Source organism: Magnolia sinica, chromosome 18, assembly GCF_029962835.1.
Source record: "Magnolia sinica isolate HGM2019 chromosome 18, MsV1, whole genome shotgun sequence".
Lineage (NCBI taxonomy): Eukaryota > Viridiplantae > Streptophyta > Magnoliopsida > Magnoliales > Magnoliaceae > Magnolia > Magnolia sinica.
In genome coordinates, this window is record NC_080590.1 from 32,572,578 (window position 1) to 32,596,009 (window position 23,432).

At 41.3% G+C, this 23,432-nt stretch overlaps 1 protein-coding gene across 6 annotated transcripts in view; it reads right to left on the reverse strand.

The window, feature by feature from the left end:
- The window catches only part of LOC131233838 (YTH domain-containing protein ECT2), a 62,578-nt gene extending 42,299 nt beyond the window's left edge, over positions 1-20,279 (reverse strand). For 5 of the 6 annotated variants that reach the window (XM_058230655.1, XM_058230653.1, XM_058230650.1 and 2 more), the window contains exons 1-2: positions 20,122-20,279; positions 6,578-6,683 (exon numbers count right to left, since the gene is read on the reverse strand). In XM_058230655.1, the coding sequence (XP_058086638.1) occupies positions 6,578-6,677 (100 nt within the window). In that variant the 5' untranslated portion in view covers positions 6,678-6,683; positions 20,122-20,279. The remainder of the gene's footprint in view (positions 1-6,577; positions 6,684-20,121) is intronic. The other variant, XM_058230651.1, reaches the window with a different exon arrangement.
- Positions 20,280-23,432: the final 3,153 nt, after the last annotated feature.

Genomic DNA, 23,432 nt, shown 5'->3' on the forward strand with positions numbered 1-23,432 from the left:
ATCTCTCCCTCCCGACTTGTCTTCAAGATCCGAGAAAGGAGAGGGCAAAAGGGGAGATAATGCGAGGTTCGGGGTTTTCCAAATGAGGGCGGGAGAGTCTAAGTGGGAGACAGGAGTAGAGCAGGGAGGGAAGGGAGTGGGAGCGGGGAAGGATGAGGATATCTGCGCAAGAGGCGGGACCATGCCCGAAACGGGATCGCACATGTGGTGAGAGGGAGTAAGGGAAGGCAACATGTCAGCCACGTGTCCCACCTGAGAAGTATTAAAAGGCGACACACGTCGAGTGTAGCGTGAGGGAGACGTTAGACGGGCAGGAGGAGACACGCGTCCAGCGTAGTGTGTGGGAGAGGGAGACGTCTGATGTGTAATAAGACCTTCTGACAGGGTACAGGCGTAGGACGCCTAGACTGAAGGATCCGCCGTCTGGACCCCCGGGTAAAGAAGCCCCTCCCTGTTTTCCGACCCCACTCGCCATGCGTCTCCTCGAGGGCAATAAAGATCAGTGCGCGTGCCGCTCGAAGCACTGCGTCAGCAGGAGAAGACAGCTGCGTTAGCTGAGGTGCACCACGTGGAGCTGATGGGCTGCTAGCGTGATGATGGGTTTCGACTTCATCGCTGACAGGATCACGCAGAGAGTTCCGCGGGAGCACTGCGCTTGTGCTCGCTCGTCAATGGAAGACGACCGGGACTCCGACACCGCTGGTGGCAGAGGGCCCTCTCTCGTTCGCCACAGATCGCCCCACCTAGGAATCAGATCGTCCGGCGACTCCTTAATCACCAGAAATTTAAGGGTCCGATCCTCGACAATCACCTTCAGCGATGAAGGTGGCATGGTTCCTTTCTTCCGTCTAACTCTGATTCGGATGACGCCGATCTCCTCCCCCAACTTCGTCTTCGGATCCAATTCCATATAATTCCCGAGATATGCCGCCATAGAAATGAAAAATTCATCAAACGAAAGCTCTAACGAGATCCCCCAGATGTGGAACCATACGTTCTCCATCCCGAAAATGGAGAAGTCCTCCCACTTCATGACATGGGCCACCAGACCGCCAGAATGGAGGTGGCCAGCCATCAGCAGCATTTCCTGGTTGATACCCGGGTAGACTTTCACCCACAATTCATTGAATCCCAAAGGTTTAATTTGATAATTACTCGGCCGGAGGCCCGTTGTCTCTGATATCCAGTCTCTCATCTAAGAAATGGACGCACCTTCCTTGCAAAGGATGACAATGGAATCCTTGAGATTATCACAGGCCTTGCAAAAATGTTCCTTATCGACGGCAATGGGAACATCAAGTTTGGAAAAGGGTGGATCGGGGAGGACCGGCTGGGGGGGTGGGGTGGGGAGGGGCATAGGGTGATGTAGGGCGGCTAGATGAAGTCCGAGGATGGCGGCTCGATGAAGGCCGGTTGGGATTCTGATGTAGGAGGGCATCCTTAAAGGAGGGAGCTTCCGGCAACTGGGGTAGTGTAGGGGAGGATAGGGGTGGGGTAATGGGTGGGGTGGAGGATTGGGAGGCTTAGGGCGATATACCTTAGAGGTTGCAGGGCGAGGTTTCTGAATGTTAGCGAATGCAGGACCGAACCTCGCTCATTGCACCAGCATCGGGCAGCCAGCGAACTTGACGCCATGAAGCATACCAACAACTCGAGCTAGCTCCTCCTTGGATGACATTCGAACCAGAGCGAAGCCTCTGTACTCCCCGGAATAACGATCTCGTGGCATCACGACATCCATGACCGCACCAGCTCAGCCAAAAATGCATTCAATATTGAGGGGGACCACCCCTTAGGGAAACCTTTAACAAACAGAGTAGGGTAGGGAGTACGATTCCTTAGTGAAGAACCGTCGTGAGATGCTTTCTGGCAACCGGCCACCTGCCAGCCCTCTTCACCCTGGACTGTCCGCTCCTCCTCAACTGGAGTAGATCCTTCGGGCTGATCGTTTATCAAGACTCTTTTGCCGCGGGTATATGCGCTATCCATGCTCCGGCTAGAGTCATTAGTGGAGGAATCACCCCAGCGACAGGGAGGATCTCGTTTCGTCATCATCATCTCCTCATCGTTGTCATCGTCGTCATCTTGTCGTATCAGAGATATTGAAGCTGTTGGATTACCAAGTGGAGGATGACTTTTATGGTGGAGCTCTGGGTTATTTGGGGTTCGAGGAACGATTGTTATTTTCGAAACAAGAGGGATGAGGTGGTTACCACCATTTCTAAGAATAAATGGTGGATCTCTTCTTGGATCGTCTCCTCTCCTTCCTAGGCAGTTTCTGTCTTTCTTTTTTGTTGTTTCTTTGTATTCTTTTCTCGCTTTTCGCAAGCTTTCAATAAAATTTATGTTACATTTCAATATATATATATATATATATATTAGAATGAATGTAATACCAAAATATCTCGCATTGAAAAATTTTAAGAAAAAATTGAAATTAAATTTGGATGCCATTTAAATGCCCCCATATAGTCCCAAAATTCAAATAATGCATAGTATTCATCCCACTAATGCATATCCCTAAGCATTTGCATCACTCCTCCCAAGTAATTATTAGATAAAAAATCGAATTAAATTTGGATGAATAATGACACCAATTTGGGGGGCCACTCAAATGGCCCCAAATTGACCCTAAATCATGCAAGCTATGGCACCCATTCCACTAATGCATATTCCTAGCCATTTGACATAATTTCCACCAACAAATTTTAAGAAAAAAAATTGAAATTAAATTTGGATGAATCGTGTCGTCGATTTGAGGGACCACTAGATGCCCTAAATCAGCCTCAAATTCATACAATTAATTGGCACTCATCACACTAATGTAATTAGCCCCAAACTAATGGATATTTATTGGACGATGAAGAATGGAAAAATTCAATGGTCCTATTTTAAAAACAAGTGTCCGCAAATCAATAATTAAAATTGTTCAAACAATTTAATTTTGGGACCGACTTAGCAACAACAGGTCCCATAATTCAATTGGTTAATTTTTGAATAAACATATGCCAAGTAGTGTACACTTTTTTTAAGGGGTTGATTAGGTGAGATAGGGGTGGGTGAGGCCCTAACCATGTGGCCCACCTCGATGTATGTGTTGTATATCCAATTCCATCCATATGTTTTGCAAGCTCATTTTAGGGCATGATCCAATAAATGAAGAAGATACAAATCTCAGGTGGACCAAACCACAGGAAAAAGTGGTCATTGAACGCCCACCATTGAAAACTTCCCAGGGTCCAATGTAATGTTCATTTGCCATCCAACCTGTTGATAGGGTCACACAGACATGGATGAAAGGGAAAACACAAATACCACCTTGATCCAAAACTGTGGCCCCAAAAGAGTTTTTAATGGGGGACATTCAATACCTATTGTGTGGTCCGCTAGAGATTTGGATTTGCTTCATTTTAGGGACCATTCCCTAAAATGAGCTGGAAAATTTGATGGATGGCATGGATATATATACAACACATACATAAAGGTGGGCCCCACGAAATAGTGCAAGTGCACTTAACACCAAATGCCATCGAAGTATTTAAAAATAAAAAATAAAACATGGTCGTGACATGGCCACGTCGTCCTTTCTCGTTTAAAGAGGAAAGGGAAAAAAGAAAAAGAGGGGGGAGGAACGAAAAAGAGAGGGAGAGAGAGAGAGAGAGAGAGAGCATCACAACACCAAAATAAGAAGAAAAAGAAGAGGACGGGCTGTTGTCGTAGCCGCAACAGCTACGGTGTGCCGTAATGGCCGTTACGTAAAGATAATGGCGGCAATTGTTACACGTTACAGGGTCATAACAGCCGTTACAAATAATAAACCATAGCAGAAGTTACATCTCTGTAACAACCAGTTACGCCCCTAGTAAAGGCCATAACGGCCCCGTAATGGTCCATTAAGGGGCCAATACAGGTGTTTCGGTTTTTTTTTTTTTTCAACGAAAAAATAAAAAAAAAAATCATAAAGGTAACAGCAGTAGCCATTACGGCCATTATTACCGTTATGGAATACCTTGGCAGCAACCGCTAAAGAAGAAGAAGAAGAATAAGAAGAGTAATTTTCTCTTTTCGAATGTTTTTCAATTTTTTTTCCTAAAAATTGCCATTATGGGGTAATGGCCATTATGCTCCATAACAGCCACTACGCTTCGAAATTTTAGCCCCACACCAATTCAACCTCATGTCGTGTGGTCACGGCCATTACTGTTACCAATTTGGGATACCTTGCTGACACCATTGTTAGCCAAGGTATAGCCTTTCATATTGGAGGCCTTTGGTCAGTTTTTGGGAGGACTGTTGGTGTGGTGAGGTAATGTTGCAAAGGGTACTTTGCAGGTTCTATAACTTGGGATTGCATAAATCATTGATTGAAGGAATCTAAATGGGACTTCTTGCAGTTTGTTGCTATTGATAAATGGAAACATGATCAGCTCCTATGGAAATGGGAGCCTTAATTGGCCATTCTTAGTTAAATTCTTCTATTGCCAGCTGCGAGAGGCTTGGGAGATATGTTAAACAAGAACATGGTATTGGTTAATGGTTATGGATTTTTATTTTCTTTAATTTTAGAAAGGATCCAACGATAAAAAATACAGACCATAGAAAAACTAAAAAAGGGGGAACAAAATACGCTTGAAACCCCCTGTTAAATGAAAGGTTTAATTGAGGGGCATACATGCTGGAACTAGCCCATGAGACTCCTATTGTATGCATGGGTTTAAGTAGCGGTTTCAGAGTGTTGACATGTGATGCGGACATCATTGGTGCACCCTTTAGAGTGTACAAGAGGAGGAGGCATCGCCGATAAAGTACCAGAGTAGAGGAGTTGATGTGTATGGACATCAGGTCCATTGGACCCATTTTCTGACATGCTACGAGTGCAGGAGCGGCATGACTACACCCTGATTGTAGGCCCATGGGGCGGATTTCATACTCCATGGCTTATATATACATTGTGAGAAACCCTATTTTATTAGTGAATGAATAAGAATTTGTATGCTTTCTTCCTCTTTAACCAAAGAGATGAGGGTTTCAGGATTGACGCTTGGGCGTTGAGGATTTCACCCCGGTTTCAAATTTTTCTTCTTTCTAGATCTTCGAGGTGCAGAAAAAGGTAAGAATCAGCCGTCTTCTTTTCTTTAATGACCTGAGATCCATACTCTCATCTCGAACCCATCTCTTTCGTTCCTCTCTGGATATTCCCTTTTGGTTTGAACGTAAAAGAGGGATGACTAGTCAGCAGAATTGGATCCCAACTTGACTGTGAACTGACTAATGCTAGATCTAGGATATCCTCATATCCCTAGGTCCTCCCTTTTTTTACTGTTTACATGATTTTATGCTAAGGGGCATGATCCTGACAGAATGATTTCATCTCTGTGTTGGGATTTGCTTAATTCCCTTGATTGAAACAGTTAGTTGATTAATTTTATTATTGGAATCTCATCAACCTGATTATACATGCATCTAGAGTTAGACCATCACATGTCCCTGCATCAACATGCCAGGGGACCAAAACCTGTACGGTTTGCCTCGCATAAGTCCGTTTAGGTTGGCTACAATCCCTTATCAGTACGGTGACTCATATCTTTTTGGACCAAAACCAATATGACTCAGATGATCCTAGGTCGTATTGGATGAAATTTAAAACAATGGTTGTATGTGCTTGAATAATGACGAAAGTGTGAATCACCCGTTCATCTATTGCTTGTTTGCATCTGCCCTTTAGAATTGGTGTTTGATCAATTCAATGTGCAATGGGTGATTTCCAATTCTATTGCTGCCCTTTTTGAAGCATAGGAACTGGGTCCTAGGGGTAGCAACTGAAGCCTTTTGTGGAATTTTTGTTTCTTGGCAGTCTTATGGGCCATCTGGAAATAAAGGAATAGTTGATCTCCTGATAATAGAAGTGAACTGATTCCCAAGGTGATGCATAGAGTTCAATGCCTTGCCAGCTCATGGGCTCCGGTTATTAAAAGAGTTTTCGGGGTTAAGTAATGATGTTTTTCTACAGTATTGATTGGCAATAATGAGCAACCAGTTGTTTGTTGTCTTTTTGCCTTCAGGCTGCAGTATTAATATATTCATTTGCTGATCAGAAAAGAAAAAAGAAGAAGAGGCACTAAATTGAACAATATTAGTTCCACAACCATGAGCATGTTTTGTGAGGATGTATGGCATGTTGCATCTAATTCTGTGTTCCGTGTAAGAACAAATGAACAATACTCATTAAGGTGATTGCCAATTTGTTCAAGATCAGCTACATTAGGGACCTATGTTACTGGACACTAAAAAATGGGTGTCCTAGACGTAGTCTCATGTCCAAGACTTAAATTTTAAGCATAAATGCCATACCAGGGGTAAAATTATCACAGACTTCTGATACCCCACATATTGATAGAAACAATCAACTAGCCAATATCCTGACCAATGCACCTGCGACCTGTCTATCATCATTTCCAACTTCTACTAGGCAAGTTGACTGTAGTTGATTTCCAATTTCAAAAAAGTCTATTCATGTGCTACGAAAAACAAAAGAGCAACAGAATAGGAAGCATGATAAAGCATAGTCGCTTATTACCTGGATCATCGCAGTTCTCTCTGTCTTGTTTAGATTCAGTCAAGGAAGAACCAACCATAGATGCATTTTCTTTGTTAATGTCAGGTGAGGAATCCTTCATTGAACCCTAAATTCAAGACAATGAAGCAAAAATAAGCTAGGTAAGTACAACCAACAGCATGGTTTGCTAGCAGAATACTGTAGCCATTGACAGAGAATGAAAGACGAAATAAATTTCAGGCAACTCTAATACTGATACTGAATCGAAAGCAGGAACAAATGAACACAACACATCAGTGCCTCAATGAACAATGAAGGTAAAAATATAAAGAGCATCACCAATGGTCATCATCATCATCATCATCTAAGCCGTATCCCAACTAATTGGGGTCAGCTATACAAATCCAGTATCACCAATGCTGAGAAGGGGAAAGAACCACACAGAACGATCATAGCCATTTCGAGAGCGAAGAAAAATCATTTGTGACGTGGAATTTCTAATCCTAGCAGAATTTCCAAAATTCAAGAAATGGACCTTTTTTCTGTTGTGAGAAAAGAGTTTTTATATATCTGCACAAGTAGCATTCATGAATTTTGGAAATTCCATAATTTGTGAATAATTTTTCTTGTGGCCCAAGCCAAAACAGCATAAAGATTGAAAAGGAAAAAATAAAAATAAAAAATTAACATTCTATAATGTTATAATACAAAACTGACTGGCACTGATGCATCAGTCAGTCCCGAAGAAAGATTGAGGTCAGGTAGACAACCAGTCGTTTAACTTTCGATGCAGCCATGAGAATAAGCCAACTTATGATTTATTTATTTGTTTGTTTTTTGTTGCCTTAAAATTAAAATAAAAAAATTAAAAAAATAAAACTACAAACAATACCTCTAACATTTTCCATTTGCATACCATATGTAGAACAAAATCAAAATGGTTTGTTTCTTGAGCGTGATAGGTGAAGTGTGGATGTTATTCAGATAAAACATGCATGAACATATAGGTGTACATAACATATGCCAAACTATGCATGTATGTATTTTACACATATGAAAATATGGAATGGGATGTATTGAAGGATTGGAAAAGAAAGGCTTCTATATCCTTAATTAATCCACAGTTATCATGAAAGTGGGATCAGATCAGAGAGAAGAGGGTGTTGCACATGGTTTCCAGAATTGGACTAGTCCGATACGACTCATCTGAGTCTGCTTGGAATCCGTCAGACCTGATACAGTTTGACATCATGAATCCTAAAATGCAGGGCTGATTTGGGCCGACTTGGATTAAGTGCTAGGGCAGTCTATACGGCTGAGTTTACCCGAGCAAAAGCATTTAGGAGTGCAAGGTTTTCTTAATTGGTAGGCAGATGGGAAGGCAATGGAGAGAGACAACTTGGTTTGAAGGAAAGTGGGTGAGGGGTGCACAAAAGGATTTGTTCTGCAAAATTGAGGAATTGTAAGGTCCTAAACCTTCGCAAATGCACAATGTGGTGAAGTTTCCATTTGTGGCACCACTGTACACATGGGTCCGTCAGATCAATGGTTTGGATCTCCAATCTACACACCCCAGATGGATGGAAATAGGAGCCTCATCACACTGTACAGTTTCTACGGTAAGGATTGCCAATTCCAAGTATTTTGAGAAAACGGAGGTGACTCAGCCCCACGCAGCAGAGTCACCCCCGAATCTTCGGGTACAACCCAACCTAACATGAAATGAGTCGGTCCAAGCAAGTACGAAAATCATGGGGTTGCACCATTGTGCATCATTTTGAGAGTCCTTGAAGCATTTATGAACATTCGCAATCTACAGTCTAAAGCAAGCTTTGAGAGCTTGATTTGCAATGCTTTCAGGGGCAATGCAAGCAAGGTGATGCAATCTAGAAGTAGCGTGTAGCTTACTCTACTTTGGGACAGACTGATACATCAGTGCCAGTCAGTTTCAAAGGGTGAACACTACACTACACGCTACTTCTAGATTTTTAACCAAGGTTGCGCTTGGTTGCACCAATTTCTTTCTTTCTTTTTCTTTTTTCGAAAGGCACTTGTTTGCACCAATTTCATGATATTCTACAGCAAATTGAATTGATTAATAATGAAATTTAACAAAATTTTATGATATTTGGTGCAACGAAATGCAACCTAAAGTAATGGGCAATGATTAAGTATAAAGATAAAGAAAGAGCAATGAAACTAATTTAATATTGTTACTTGTATTATTTTACTAGAAGCATTGAAAAGATTAACTAAGTTTTATTGAGAGCTATGTAGCGTTAAGGCTAAGCTACACGCTACATAGCATAGCTATTTAAAACACTGGATTGCATTTATGAAAATTAAATGAACATTTGCAATCTACGGTCGAAAGCAGGCTTTGAGAACTTAATCTGCATTCCTTTCAGGGGCAACGCGAATAAGGTGATTTGCCATGTCAAAATCTGAAAGTTTACTCTTCAAAAGAAAATAATAATAGATAACTTAAATAAATAACCCGCAGGTGGGTTGTCCTTGCTCTTGTTTATGAAATGACATTAATTTCATTGTGTGTGAAAATAGTGGTAAGGTCATGTTAAGGATCACTTGAAGAGTTTCAGAACCACAGGCCTATGGAACTTGCATATATATAGATTAGAGACTAAAAGATTGTAGACCATGAAGAGTGAATAGTAGTTAGGCAAAGGGAGTATGTGCTTTTGTTGCTTGGTGGCATAGGCATATTGGGGAAGTAAACCATACCATACTCCAATTAAATAAATTCACCAACAGTTTAGTGACAAAGGACAGTTGACTGAAGATGTGAATTTCTACAGGCAATTTGTGGAAGGATCACCACAGTCAAACTAGACGGGAAAATTTATCCAAAGTGGTCCCAATTAAAAAAAAAATGTTTATTGGAAAACAAAGGATACTTGGTTTTATAACTGGAAATAATCCTCCTGCAAATGACCCATCCCATGATGATTGGAAAAGTGATAATCTGACAGTTGGGTCATGGCTACTTTACTTCATGCAACCAGATATTTGATGTGGATTGTTATTCCAGGAAGGATATTTGGGACACTGTGGTCAAGACATACTCTCAGCAAGACGATATGACTCGTATTATCAGTTGCATTGTGAAATAACAAATATGCAACAAGGGGAGATGAGGACTATTTTGCAGATGTGATAGAAGTGTAAGGAGTTAGACCACTGTCAGCCTGCTGCTGGCTGTGAGTACTCCAAAGGGGATTAAAAAGGAAATTGAACAAGCTACATGCGATATAAATTTTTTTGCATTATTGGCCAAGCTACATGCCGATCTCGAATTACAGAGAGTGCAGGTCATTGGAAGATATTCTCTACTTAGAATCTGTTTACAACTACATCAGAGGAGAAGCTGGTCGGCAAGCCACCAATGTTGGACATAGTTCCAGTCTTCCAGAGAGATCTGCTCTTGACACAAACTCTCGAACATTCAGAGGAAGTGGATCAGGAAAGGACGATGCCATCTACCACATTCTTCTACTAATAGAGATAAGACTCGAATGCACTCACCACAGAAAGCACATACATCTTAAGGAGTGGTGTTTAGATTTAAATCCCCATCTTTGTCCAAAGCCACGAAATATTGTTCTGGCTGAAAACTCTGCTCGGATTGAGGGGGAGCATGATCGTAGTTTTTCTTCCAGCACAATTATTGATGATCTCTAAAAACAAAGGGATTGCCCTTAAAGCATCAGCTTAATTCACTACAAATAAGCAGCCAGGTATACCTGCATCTGCAAATCATGCCTCCCAATTCCAATCTCATTCCTCCACACCCCAGATCATTGATTCAGGGGTCTTAGATCATATATGACTGGTAGGGCTGTACACGAACCGAGTTAGCTCGGTTAGCTTGCTCGACTCGACTTGAAAAAGCTCAATTTGACTTGGTTCGAAACTGAGTTCGAGCCGAGTCAAGCTGATTTTTTGAGCTCGAAAAAATTTCAAACCGAGTTCAAGCTTGCCCGAGCTCGCCTTGACTCAGATCAAACCCCAACTTGAATTGAACTCGGATAGAACTAGTTCGGTGACTTGGTTATTTTGATATTGATGTTGCTCACCAGGTGTTTGATGAAATGACTCAATGAGGTGTCAGCTGGTGGCGAGGAAGGTATGGATATGAAGCAAATACCATTGTGTCTTGATTTTGATGTTGCCTACTGAGTGTTTGATGAAATACTTGTAAAACTGCTACTGCTGTTTTATGTACAATGAGAATTTGAAGGTGCAGTCCATGTGTTCGTGAAAATGCTGCACAGGCGAACTTGGCTTGATCTTGGCTCGAACTGGCCCGAGCTGCTGACCGAACTGAGCCGAGCTGGCCAGTCAGGCTCGAGGACTGAGCTGAGCCGAGTTCAAGCTGGGGTCAGCTAGTGGCCAAGCTGTGCCAAGCTCGACTCGGTTCAACTCGTGTACACCTCTAATGACTGGTAAGGAAGATAGGTTTGTTTCACATATTCTTAGCTCTAGTGGTGGAAAACTTGCTGATGGGTCGTTTGCTCGATTGCAAGAGAGGCTTGCCAAAGAAAATCATGGACATACAAGAGATTAACCAATTGAGTAACCTAGAGAAAGACTATCAAATGTAAGTACCACAAGCTGTAATCTACCCATCAAGCAGCTCACAAGGTAGGAAATCAATCAAAGATCCGCACACAGACTTTGTCAGCATTGCGATGAGAAGTGGCAAAAGGGCCACCATTATAAATAGAAAAAGTATTTCTTACTAAACCTGTTGATGAGCCAGTTGGATCTAATGGTTCCAATGATGCATCTGACACCCCTAATGAACATGATAATGACAGTATGGATCTGGATGCTACTCCCATAGTTAATGATGACACAATGGTCGTCTCTATTAATGTTTTGAGAAGGTTTCTTCACACCCCAAACAATGCAAGTTAAAGGCTTCATCAAGCATCAACCAGTGATGATCTTGATTGACTCCAAAAGCACCAATAATTGGAATAAAAATGGCCAATTGGTTACTTGCTCAACAGAACCTATTGATGAACTTGAAGTGAAGGTAGCAGATGGGTGATTCTTGATAAGCATTGGAAATGGTCCAATGTGAAAATTTCAGTGCAAGATCATGAGCTCGCCACTGACCTTTTTTTTTTTTTTTTTTGCACACATGCACCCGCCACACACCCACACATGCCGTAGTGGGATTTCACCACCTATGGGTTTCGAACCCAAGGCCTCGTGTTGAAACTCCTCGGAGTCTACCACTCGGGCAAGGACTGGAACCCAGCTCGCCACTGACCTATTTCTCCTGCTTTTGGATGCTTGTTATCTAGTCTTGGGAGCCCGATGGTTACATACTCTCAAGTATCACACTTGGAACTTTTTATGCACTTCATGATGAATGGGAAATTGGTGTAATTCAAAGAAAAAATGGGGGAAGCATAACAACAATTATCAATCACTGTTTTGAGCAGATGCTTCGGAAGCAAGAACAAGAAGTCATCCTCAAACAATGAGACAGATGGAGATAGCAGAATCCTCTTCCAGACCGTCTATCAATGTGCCAGCACTTCTGTCAGAATTTTCTGATGTTTCGATGAGCCTGAAGGACTGCTACCCCAGGATTCGCGCGGCCCTAGAACACCTAACTTCCAGGTAGCAGTCCAGCAAACGTGAGGGCTATCATTTCCCGTGCATACAAAAGGTTGAGATCAATAGGTTATTCCATGGGATACTAATGCATGGGCATTTTCATACGGGCTCGAGTGGGGTGGACTGTGGGATGCAGGGAAAAACTCGGGGTGGGTGGCCCGCAGAACCCATGTGACTTGGGGCCCGTGTGAGAAAGGTGGCTCATGTGAGGCGGAACACGTGATTTGGAGCCCACAAGGGGGCGGAACCCATGGATTTGGGGCCCACAAGGAGGGTTCAGCCGAGGACCTAACCCATGGATGTGGGGCCAGGGCTACGAGATAAAGGGATTAATTCACCATGCTCTATCAGCTCGAGCTTTTAGAGCAAGTGGTTAATTGTCCTGCAACAGATACTTGGAATAGGGATTTTTTAACCTGGTATCAGAATATCAGCCCATATTCCTCTTTGGCCAACCCCGTTCACAAAAAGGATGGGACCTGGGGGCTGTGTGTCGATTAGCGAGCATCAAATCAAATAATTATCAAGGACAAGTACCTAACTCCAATTTTAACGCCTATGCTTTTCAAAGTCAGATCTATACTTATGGTATCATTATTCATGATCACGGAGCCGATGCACTAACAATAGATTAGGAACCATGATGGCTATGTAATGCAGGGGCATTTTCACACCGGGCTCGAGTGGGGTTGCCTGTGGGATGCAAGGGCACACTTAGGGTGGGCAGCCCATGTGAGGCGGGTGGCTCGTTTGAGGCAATAACCATGTGATTTGGGGCCCACGAGGGGGGTTTGGCTGAGGTCCTAACCCATGCGATGTGGGGCATGGGCTATGAAATAAAGACATTAATTCGTCATGCTCTATTAGTTCGAACTTTTAGAGCAAGTGGATAATTGTCCTGCATCAAAGTGGTATCAGAGCGGGAGGTCTCATGTTCGAGACTCCTCACCGGGGGTGATTAATACAGGGGCATTTTCACAATGGGCTCGAGTGGGGTTGCTTACGGGATGCAGGGGCACACTTGGGATGGACAGCTCGTGTGAGGCGGGTGGCTCGTGTGAGGCAATACCCATGTGATTTGAGGCCCACGAGGGGGGTTTGGCCGAGGTCCTAACCCATGCGATGTGGGGCCTGAGCTATGAGATAAAGGGATTAATTCACCATGCTCTATCAGTTCAAGCTTTTAGAGCAAGTGGTTAATTGTCCTGCATCACTATGGACATTTGGCAATGCCTTTTTGGATGAACAAATGCCCCATCCACCTTCTTAAGCCTGAGGAATGATATCTTTCACCAATATCTTTGTAAGTTTATCTTAGCTTTTCTCAATAACATTCTTATATTCTTCTTAGGCAGACCATTTGCATCATTTAAAGGTTATCCTTCGTAAGCTATGGTGGAATCACCAACATCAAAGAACATTAAAGCATTGCAAGGGTTTCTCGGCATAACATGCTATTACTGGAGGTTTGTGCGGTACTAGGGCAAAATAAGTGCTTCATTAACAGCGTTGTTACAGAAGGATGTCTTCAAGTGGGGCCTAGATGCCAATAAAGCCTTCAAGAATTTAAGCGATGTCAAAATGCCAACTTTGGCACTACCCGACTTCACTAAATTGTCCATGGTGAGTGCAATGCATTGGGCATTGTGATGTGAGTGCTAATGCAGGAGGGCTGACCCTTGGCCTTTATAAGCAAGGTGTTGTCACGGCAACATCAAGATATTTCAGTGTATGATAAGGAGGCCATTGCAATTGTTCATGAAGTGACTAAATGGCGGTTGTAACTCATCGGCCGACATTTTTAGATGAGGATTGATCATAAGAGCATGAAGTATAACATGGAACAACGAATTTCATCCATGGAGCAACACAAGTGGGGCTCTAAACCACCTGGTTATGACAACAAAATCGTCTACAAGAAAGGGGCATACAATGTAGTGGTTGATTTTTTTGAAGGATGACAACTTTATTAAAGAAGGGCAAAGCCCACAAAACAGAAAAAGCAACAGAACAGAGCAAAAAAGCACAAACAAGAAAACAAAAGAAACAAAAGAAAATTACACGGGCAACACCCCAACCCATTTAGCTACATAAGCCATACATTTAGAAAAAAAACTCCACGATGAACTTTTTATCTCGAAAACATCTATTATTTCTTTCAAGCCATATAGACCATAGACCAGCCAACAAGAACAATCTCCATCTTCTCCCTGCCTCCGAGACCAGCCCTACATCGTGCCATTGGACCAAAAAGTCAACAATCGTTTCCGGCAATACCCAGCTAACACCAAAATGACCCAGCATACTATTCCATATGTCTCTCGAGAAAGGACACTGAATAAATAAATGATTTACAGATTCCTCATTTCTCCAACATAAATAGCATGCATTGACGATGGTAAAACCCCTTCTCCGCAGATTATCAATAGTAAATACTTTATTCCAACCCACAAGCCAAGCAAATGCTGCCACCTTTGACGGAGTTGACGGAGCTCCATGGGACCAAATAGGGAAAGTATGCGCCCTGGCACCACCCTAAGTATCACCTGATAGTATGATGTAGTAGTTGATGCACTGTCACTTTTACCAAAAATGTGGAGATTGCAGCCATATCGATGCCTGTGAAGTGCGTTTGGCCATATTAAAAACAAATGGCCTTCTGATTCAACAAAACAAAACCTTATTTGAAGATTGATCCAAATGCCATTCCACACTATACAGGTGACAAGTTGGACCTTAGGTACAACATGTGACTCGTAGTGGTGGCTAACTCCACTCAAAGGCCAATATACCCTACGAATTTGATGCTTCAATGACAACAGGCAACTCAGTGTTTTTTTCCCAGATAGAACAAATTTCACGGGCCTTTTAATGGAATGCGAAAGGCAATCAAGTGTTTTGTGGAAAAATGAAAAACATATCAGTGAGATAACAGAAAAACAGTGGTAAAGCTGGGTCTACTTCAGCCATTGTCCATTCTATGCAGGTATTGTCAGACATTTATATGGATTCTGTGGATGGGCTACCCCTCTCACATGGCAAAAATGCAATCTTTGTGGTTGTGAACAATTACAAGATACACCCATTTTTGTCCCACCCATATACTACAGCTACCAACTCTTCTTCTTTCTTTCTTTTTTCGTTTTTTTCTTTTTTTTCTTTTTTTTCTTTTTGAACTTTATAGCTACCAACTCTTTATCGATAATAATTTCAAATTGCCGGAATGCTGATGCGGGGATCCATTGTTGGTGATGGGATCCTATCTAGTAAGTTTTGGAAGGAACTCTTCCAGTTGCAAGGGGCAGTTGAATATGAGCGCTGCTTACCACCCCTATACTGACAGCCAGACTGAGCTGGTGAGCTGCGACTCAGAAAATTACCTGTGATGCTCCTCAAGTAATCGACCGAAGGAGTGGGTCCGATGGCTTTATCATTTAGCTACAAATGGGAATCCCTTTGAGATCGTGTAAGGGTGCTCATCACCTCTCATCTCTTCATGTTCTCATGGGTCTACACGTGTGTCAGGTTGTCTATGATCTACACGATAAAGGTCACATTCTGGACTTTCTTAAGGATAATCTGCAGGGAGCAAAAGCCTGGATCAAGCAACAAGCAGACAAACGCTGCACCAACCTGGAATTTCAAGTTGGAGTTCAGATTGGAGACTGGGTATTCTTTCTTATGCCAACAACCCTACAGTACGGAAAAGAATCAACCAATGTCCCTGCTTCAATGAAACTCACCCTCGTTTCTACAGGCCATATAAGGTGCTTGAACACATAGGACTTGTTGCTTATCAATAAGATCTCTCTGCTTGATCCAAAATACCCTCGGTCTTTGATGTTTCATGCCTAAAGAAGAGTTGGGAGATCAAGTCATCACTCATAGCCAACTGCAGGACACCACAACTGATGGGGAAATTAAAATTCATATGCTATACTGGGTGGACGCATATTCAAATGACATAATTGGGTGATGAAGGGGGTACTAATGCAATGGGCTAATATACCAATCAAGAATGCCACTTGGGAAATCTTCCATACACGAGAGATTTCCAGAGTTTGATGGAAATCAGCCTTGAGGGCAAGGCTGGAAAATGAGGGGAAGTGTTACAAATCGAAATCTTTCTAAATAAAGGGCATTTGATGTCATGGGCAATATAGGAAGTCTTAGTGTATCCTACATATGAAGGGAATAACAGGCCTTGTAAAGGCGACATGAGAAATAAGAAAAAAATAAAATTGGGTTTAACCCTTGGAAGCTTCTGCCCCCCTCAAAGTGGGCATCTCTCTCCTCTTTCTTTCTTTCTTTTTTTATTCTTCCTATTCCATTAAAACCAATTGATAAAATAACAAAGAGCCATCAGAATCCTCTTCCTCTACGAATGCCAATGTGGCGAATGTCCACAACATTAAGCATGTTCATCCGGTGAGCCCAATGTTCAAAGTATCGGTATTGCTACAAGTTTTGCTGGCTGGGGATATGGAAACAATATTGATATTGCTAATAATATTGTCGATAACCAGAAATGTGGGAAAACATGGGGAAAACGGTGGATTTTTTCAATGAAACTTCAAGAGATGACAAAATATAGTTATTTGAATATATAGGAATTAAAAATTGCAAAAAGAATGTATACATAATAAGTTTCCATTTAATGGGGGCCTAAAAGAATGTAACGTTGTAAGAAACCAGTCCAACAATCCCATCTATACATCAAACCTTCCATTCAAATATCTATCGATAATTCAGAATATCGACAGTCGAGAAATCGTCAATAACTAGAAAGGAAACAAAAGATTGTGGTCTCGATATCGCCCATGTTCTGATAACGATAATATGGCGATATAATCGATATTATCGTCAACATTTTGAACACTGAATATAACCATGCGCCCATTAAAAAAAATTGAAATGGAGAGTTTTTAATAAATAGATTTTTGGTGATATAGATACATTGGCAATAGTATCAAAATATCGCCGATACACTGGCGATACAAGCGATGCTTGGAATTTACACAGTCGAAAATATTGGTGATACATTGACGATATAATGCAACCAAATGGCCACACAAGCTAATTGATTAAGATTTGAAGAAAAGGCCCACATCTCGCGCATGCATGTTCTGCACATGCGTACAAGAAAAATACCAATTTTCCTTTTTAGTCCCCATCACTACTTTCATTTTCTTTCAAATCTCTAGATTAGGAAATTTTCTTATATATATATATATATATATATATATATATATATATATATATATATATATTAGGCAAGGAGAAATTTTAGATTTTTCTTATTTAGATACTTTCTTAATTACAATGCTTTCTTATTTAGGTAGTTTCCTGTTTTCTCATATCTTGGCTAGCTAGGAATTTTGTCTTTAAGTTCCATAACTTTTATTGCAGATTGTAAGGACTGATTATAAATAAGGCCTATGGCCTATGGAATAAGATAAATTGGATAACATTCTCTTTTATGAAATTCTCTAATTTTCTCTACTGTAGTTGTTGAAGAGGGGGGCGGGGAGTGATCTCTAGTTCAAGACTAGAGGACTGTCGAGCTTGCTCACAGTCTTGCATTCGTGATCTCTAACATTCGGGTAAAGGATTGTTTGGACTTTCCCACAATCTCTTTATTTTCTTATTGATATATTTGCTTCCCCTTTCAGGATTTGCATAAAACTGATATCAGAGCAAGTTCTGCTCTTAGGATATTGAATAAAAGGAGATGTCATGGATAGGAAGATGTTTATGTGTCGTACAATTATCTCTATTCGGATTCCCATGCCTTTCCATATCCATCGCACTATTCTTATCCGAGTTACTTCGATGATTAAGATCGACATTCATACCATCTTGAGTCATACCCATTTTCATATGCGCCTTATGGTGATTCCTTTCAACGCCCCTCCCCACATATCGGTTATCCAAAAGCATCCTATCGCACGGAAATGTCAGTGACGCCTAAGAATGTTCAAAAGATGCGGAAGAAAAACTTGCAAGAGGTCAAGAAGGAGATTAAGGTATTCAAGGAAGATATTGCAAATGAAGTCAAGGAACTCAAGGAGTTTGTGATAGCTTGCTTTGAGCCCTTGATTGATCAAGAAAAACTTTATGGGCTTCATTTATTTTATCTAGTGTTCCAAGGAGTGACGTGGTTATAGATACTGTGGCAACCCAAAAGGAGTTCTCCTTTGGATTGATTAATGGATCAATGGTCAGATCGGATGAGATTCAAGTAAAACCAAAGGATCAACTGATGGATGATCCAATTGAAGAGACTGAAGATTTGATAGATATGGACAATCCAATGGTCAAAGAGATGGATAGTGCTATAATCATAGTAGCAAACTCCATACAGGTCAACACAATAGTACCATCTCAAAATCAATCAAGGTATGTAAGTTGGAAGCCAACTATGACCAATGGGCCACAATCAACATCTAAAACGTAGAGGACCAACAAGAAGCAAAAAAGAAAAAAAGAAAAAAGAAAAAAAAGATGGTGCTTGTTTTAACACCATATTATGCACAAGCTACCCATTAGGCATGTAGATCTCTGCCATCAAAGGCCAATAAAACCGAAGAAGACGCACTACAAACGAGGATCTTTGCAAGAGATTATGACTACCAATTTAAACTCGATGATGATTTTTTTTTTTTTCCGAAGCTAGGTGGAATTGGTGCAACCGAATGGCCACACGAGCTGATTGATCAAGATTTGAAGAAAAGGCCCACGTCTCAAGCATGCACACTCTACAAGTGTGTACAAGAAAAGAACCGCTTACTCTTTTTAGCCCATTAATACTTTCCTTTTCTTTCAAATTTTCTTTTTCTTTCATATCTTTATATTAGGCAATAAGTAATTTTAGAATTTTCTTATTTAGGCACTTTCTTAATTACAATGCTTTCTTATTTAAGTAGTTTCCTATTTTCTCAAATATTGGCTAGTTAGGAATTTTGTCTTTAGATTCCATAGCTTTTATTGCGGATTGTAAGGACTGATTATAAATAAGCCTTATGGCCAATGGAATAAGATAAGTTCGATAACATTCTCTTTTATGAAATTCTCTTATTTTCTCCACGGTAATTGTTGAAGGGAGGAAAGTGAGCTCTAGTTCAAGACTAGAGGATTGTTGAGCTTGCTCACGGTTTTGCATTCGTTATCTCTAGCATTCAGCTAGAGAATTGGCGGGTTTTTCCTGCAATCTCTTTCTTTTCTTATTGATATATTTGCTTCCGCTTTGAGGATTTGCATTACGATACTTAGTAATACATTGGTGATACCTTAAATTTCTGAGACTACCAGTATTATTGATATCGCTACCAGTGTTATCGGTATCGCCGAGCTGGATATAGGGATAATGTCGGGGATATTTCGATAAGATCAGAGATACTCTGAACAATGGGTGAGCCCCGCGATGCATGTCCCATGGCCCGAAAACAAAGCCTGTGCAGTCATAAAAAGGGCCACGCGTGCATTTAAACATGGACCTTGAGTCAATTTTCTGCAACTGCCCATTTTTTTCACACCCGTCTCGCCCACCTTCCAACCCAATTTCAGGAAACGTGCTGCAGGGGCCACCAGAAGAACCGTCCAGACCATGCAAGTACATGCCACTTCATCGCGACCGTGGACCAGACGGGCGCCAGTCGATTTGCTAAGGGAAGTATCCCATGTGTATGGTTCAATGCAGCAGCTAAAATCGACCGAGTGGAAGAATTTCGCTACGTGTAGAAAACGAAATTCCGATGACCTTTTTTTCTTTTCTTTTTTTCTATTTTCTATTTTGATTTCAGGAGAGTTTGCAAAACTGCTAATAATAATAATAATAATAGCAGAGCAAAATGCAGAAGATGGAAGAAGAAGAGGAGGATATGGCAAAGAAGAGAAGAAGGGAGAGAGAGTACCTGAGGGAGAGCGAGAGGGGCAAAAGTGGAAGAGAATTTTTTTGGAGGTTGGGCGGCTTCTGCTGTCGCTCAAACAACCCTACTTTCTGCTGCAATCAAGCGTTCATGTACCGTGTGAAAGGGGAAATTGTGGAGAAGGATGCCGCGGCGGTTGCACGTGTTAGAGATCCTGGCGAAGCATTGCGGTGTGGGGCCCAGCTAAATGTGCTGGAAACGGTTTGGCTACTCCGCTGCCACCAGCCAATGGCTGGTGGTCGGTGCTCTGTGGACCCAGAATGATGTATGTGTTTCATCCATGCTGTCCATCTATTTTTATAGATCATTTTATGGTATGAGACCAAAAATGAGTTATATCCTAATCCCAATTGGACCACATTACAGGAAACAGTGTTGAATGAACGTCAACCATTAAAAACTTTTTAGGGGCATAAAAGTTCTGGATCAAGCTGATCTTTGTTTTTTCCCTTCATTTGGGTCTGTATGACCTAATCAACATATTAGATGTCAAATAAACAGTACAGTGGGCCTTAGGATGATTTTCACAGTGGATATCAAATCACTATTGTTTTCCTGTGGTGTGGTCCACTGAGATTTATATCCCTCTCATGTTTTTAGATTAAGTCTAAAATGATACGTAAAAATGGATGAACGGAGTGGATGAAATACATACAACATGATGGGCCCACAGAGCACCGAAGGAGAGTAGCCAATCCGTTCTCAAATGTGCCGTCGCATCCAAAGGAAGCGGATTGGCTGGTGTACCACACACCACCGATGTGGCTAGTGTGTTGACGTCACCAAGTTATGTGGATCCCATCATGAGGTATGAGTTATATCCAAACCATCCATCCACTTGGTGAGCTTGTCGAAAGGCTTGATCCGAAAAATATGACATATCCAAAAATCAAGTGGACCACACTGCAACAAGCAGTGGAGGACTGAATGCCTGCTATTGAAACCCTTTCAGCGGTCAAATAAATTTTGGATCAATATGATTTTATTTTTTTTTCTTTTCATCCACATCTATGTGACATTATGAACAGTTTGGATGGAAATTAAACGGTATGATGGACCCTATGAATATTTTGACGGTGAAAATCATTATCCCCAGTGCTACATGTGGTGTGGTCCACTTGACCCTGGGAAACTACTCATTTTTTACATCAAGATCTAAAATTATCTATCCAAATGTAGGAGCAATGTAGATATAATAAATACATCATTTTCAGCCATGTAACTTTGATCTCCCTTCAACTGCCCTTACAACTTCAGTTCGAGGACACCACCAGGTCACTGCTATGTGGTACACCAGCCAATCGGCTCCCTGCATCCGATAGGAGACGGATTGGCTACTACCCCAGCCCCGTCGCTGGTGGTCGGTGCTCCCTGGCCCTACCATGATGTATTTGTTTCATCCATTCCGTTCATCCATTTTTATGGATCATTTCAGAGATTCATAAAACAAATTATAAGGATATAAATCTCAGTAGGACCACACCACAGGAAAAAAATAATGATTGGATATCCACCATTAAAATCCTCCTAAGGGCCACCGTACTGTTTATTTGAAATCCAATCTGTTGATTGGGTCATAAAGACCCCGATGAAGGGAAAAAATAACTATCAGCTTGATCCAAAGCTTTTATGGCCCCCAAAACATTTTTAATGGTCAACTTTCATTCAACACTGTTTCCTATAATGTGGTCCACTTAAGATTTCGATATACCTTGTTTTCTCTCTCATAACATAAAATGATCTATAAAAATATATGGATAGCATGGATGAAATACATAGATCATAGTGGAGCCCACAGAGCACCGACCACTAGCCATCGGGCGGGTGGCAAGGGAGTAACTAATCCGCTTCCCATCCGAGAGGACCGTCATTCGTCAGGCCGGGCCTACCAAAAGGGGTGCGGCTTCGGGAGCGGATTGGCCGGTGTACCACACACCACTTATCTGGCTGGTGTGGGTAAGTGTTGTACGAAGACAAGCACCGCAGCTCCTCATGCTCTTAGTTGTACCAACATTCAAGGGAGATCAAAGTTACGTGGCCCCAAAATGATGTATTTATTATCATTCATTATGCTAGATCATTTTAGAGCATGAACCCAAAAATGTTCTATATCCCAGGTTTAAGTGGACCACGCCACAAATAACAGTGGGGACGATAATTATCATTGTTAAAACATTGTAAAACCCATCATAACATTTATTTTCCATATGTTCCCAAGGTAATACAACCGTGGATGAAGAGGAAAAACAAATATAATATTGATCCAAAACTCCAATAATCCCCTAAATGGTTTCAAGGCTATACGTTTAATCCTCCATTACTCATTGTGTAATGTGGTTCACTTGATCTATGTATCCATCTCATTTTCGATTGATATCTTAAATCCATGACCTATGTCCATTTTGAAAGCTCATTTTACAACATGATTCAAAAAATAAAGAAGATCCAAATTTTAGGAGGACCACACCTGACGAAATAGTGGTGATTGACCGTTAAAATTTTATTATAGGCCACAAAAGTTTTGGATTAAGCTGATATTTATGCGTCCCGTCATCCAGGTCTTTGTGACCTTATCAACAAGTTGGATGGCAAATAAACTTTTCGATGGCTCCCATGAAGTTTTTAATGGTAGGTATTCAATCATCATTGTTTCCTGTGGTGTGATCAACCTAAGATTTGGATCCGCTTCATTTTTTGGATCATGTCCTAGAATAATCTATCAAAATGGATGGACGGCATGGATGTAAGGAATACACATCAACGTGGGCCTCACAATCAAGGATCCATTGAAGTCGTGACCTAATAGAGAATATGGATGACTGAAAGAAATCAAAAGTGTGGCCCACCTTATAGGTGGTACACGAGGATCTTGCACATTATCCATGTGCACATATCTATCCCATTCACTTCTTCAGGTCCTTGTCGGGTTTGCGTGCGAGGGATTGAAAAGGTTCGCTTGTGGCAAATATGTGAGAAATGAGGACCAATGGCATGGCATAGGTAGAGTATTGGGTGAAGGCTTCTTTAAATGAGCCTCACACTATTAATTGATTTGGATATGATTGTTGGATTATTTGAACTAAGCATAACAGTAAATTCATAATAAATGTAATCAATTTAGATACGTGACGCACTTGGATGGTATGGCATATGCAAAATATTTCAAAGAGATGTTTGAAGACTATGAGAGAATGAGTTTGTAATGGTTTGGTCTACTTTACCCTCATTTTTATAAATAAAATATTTCTACCTTCACTTATGTAAAGACAAAAAATATCTTTTATTTAAGTTTCTAA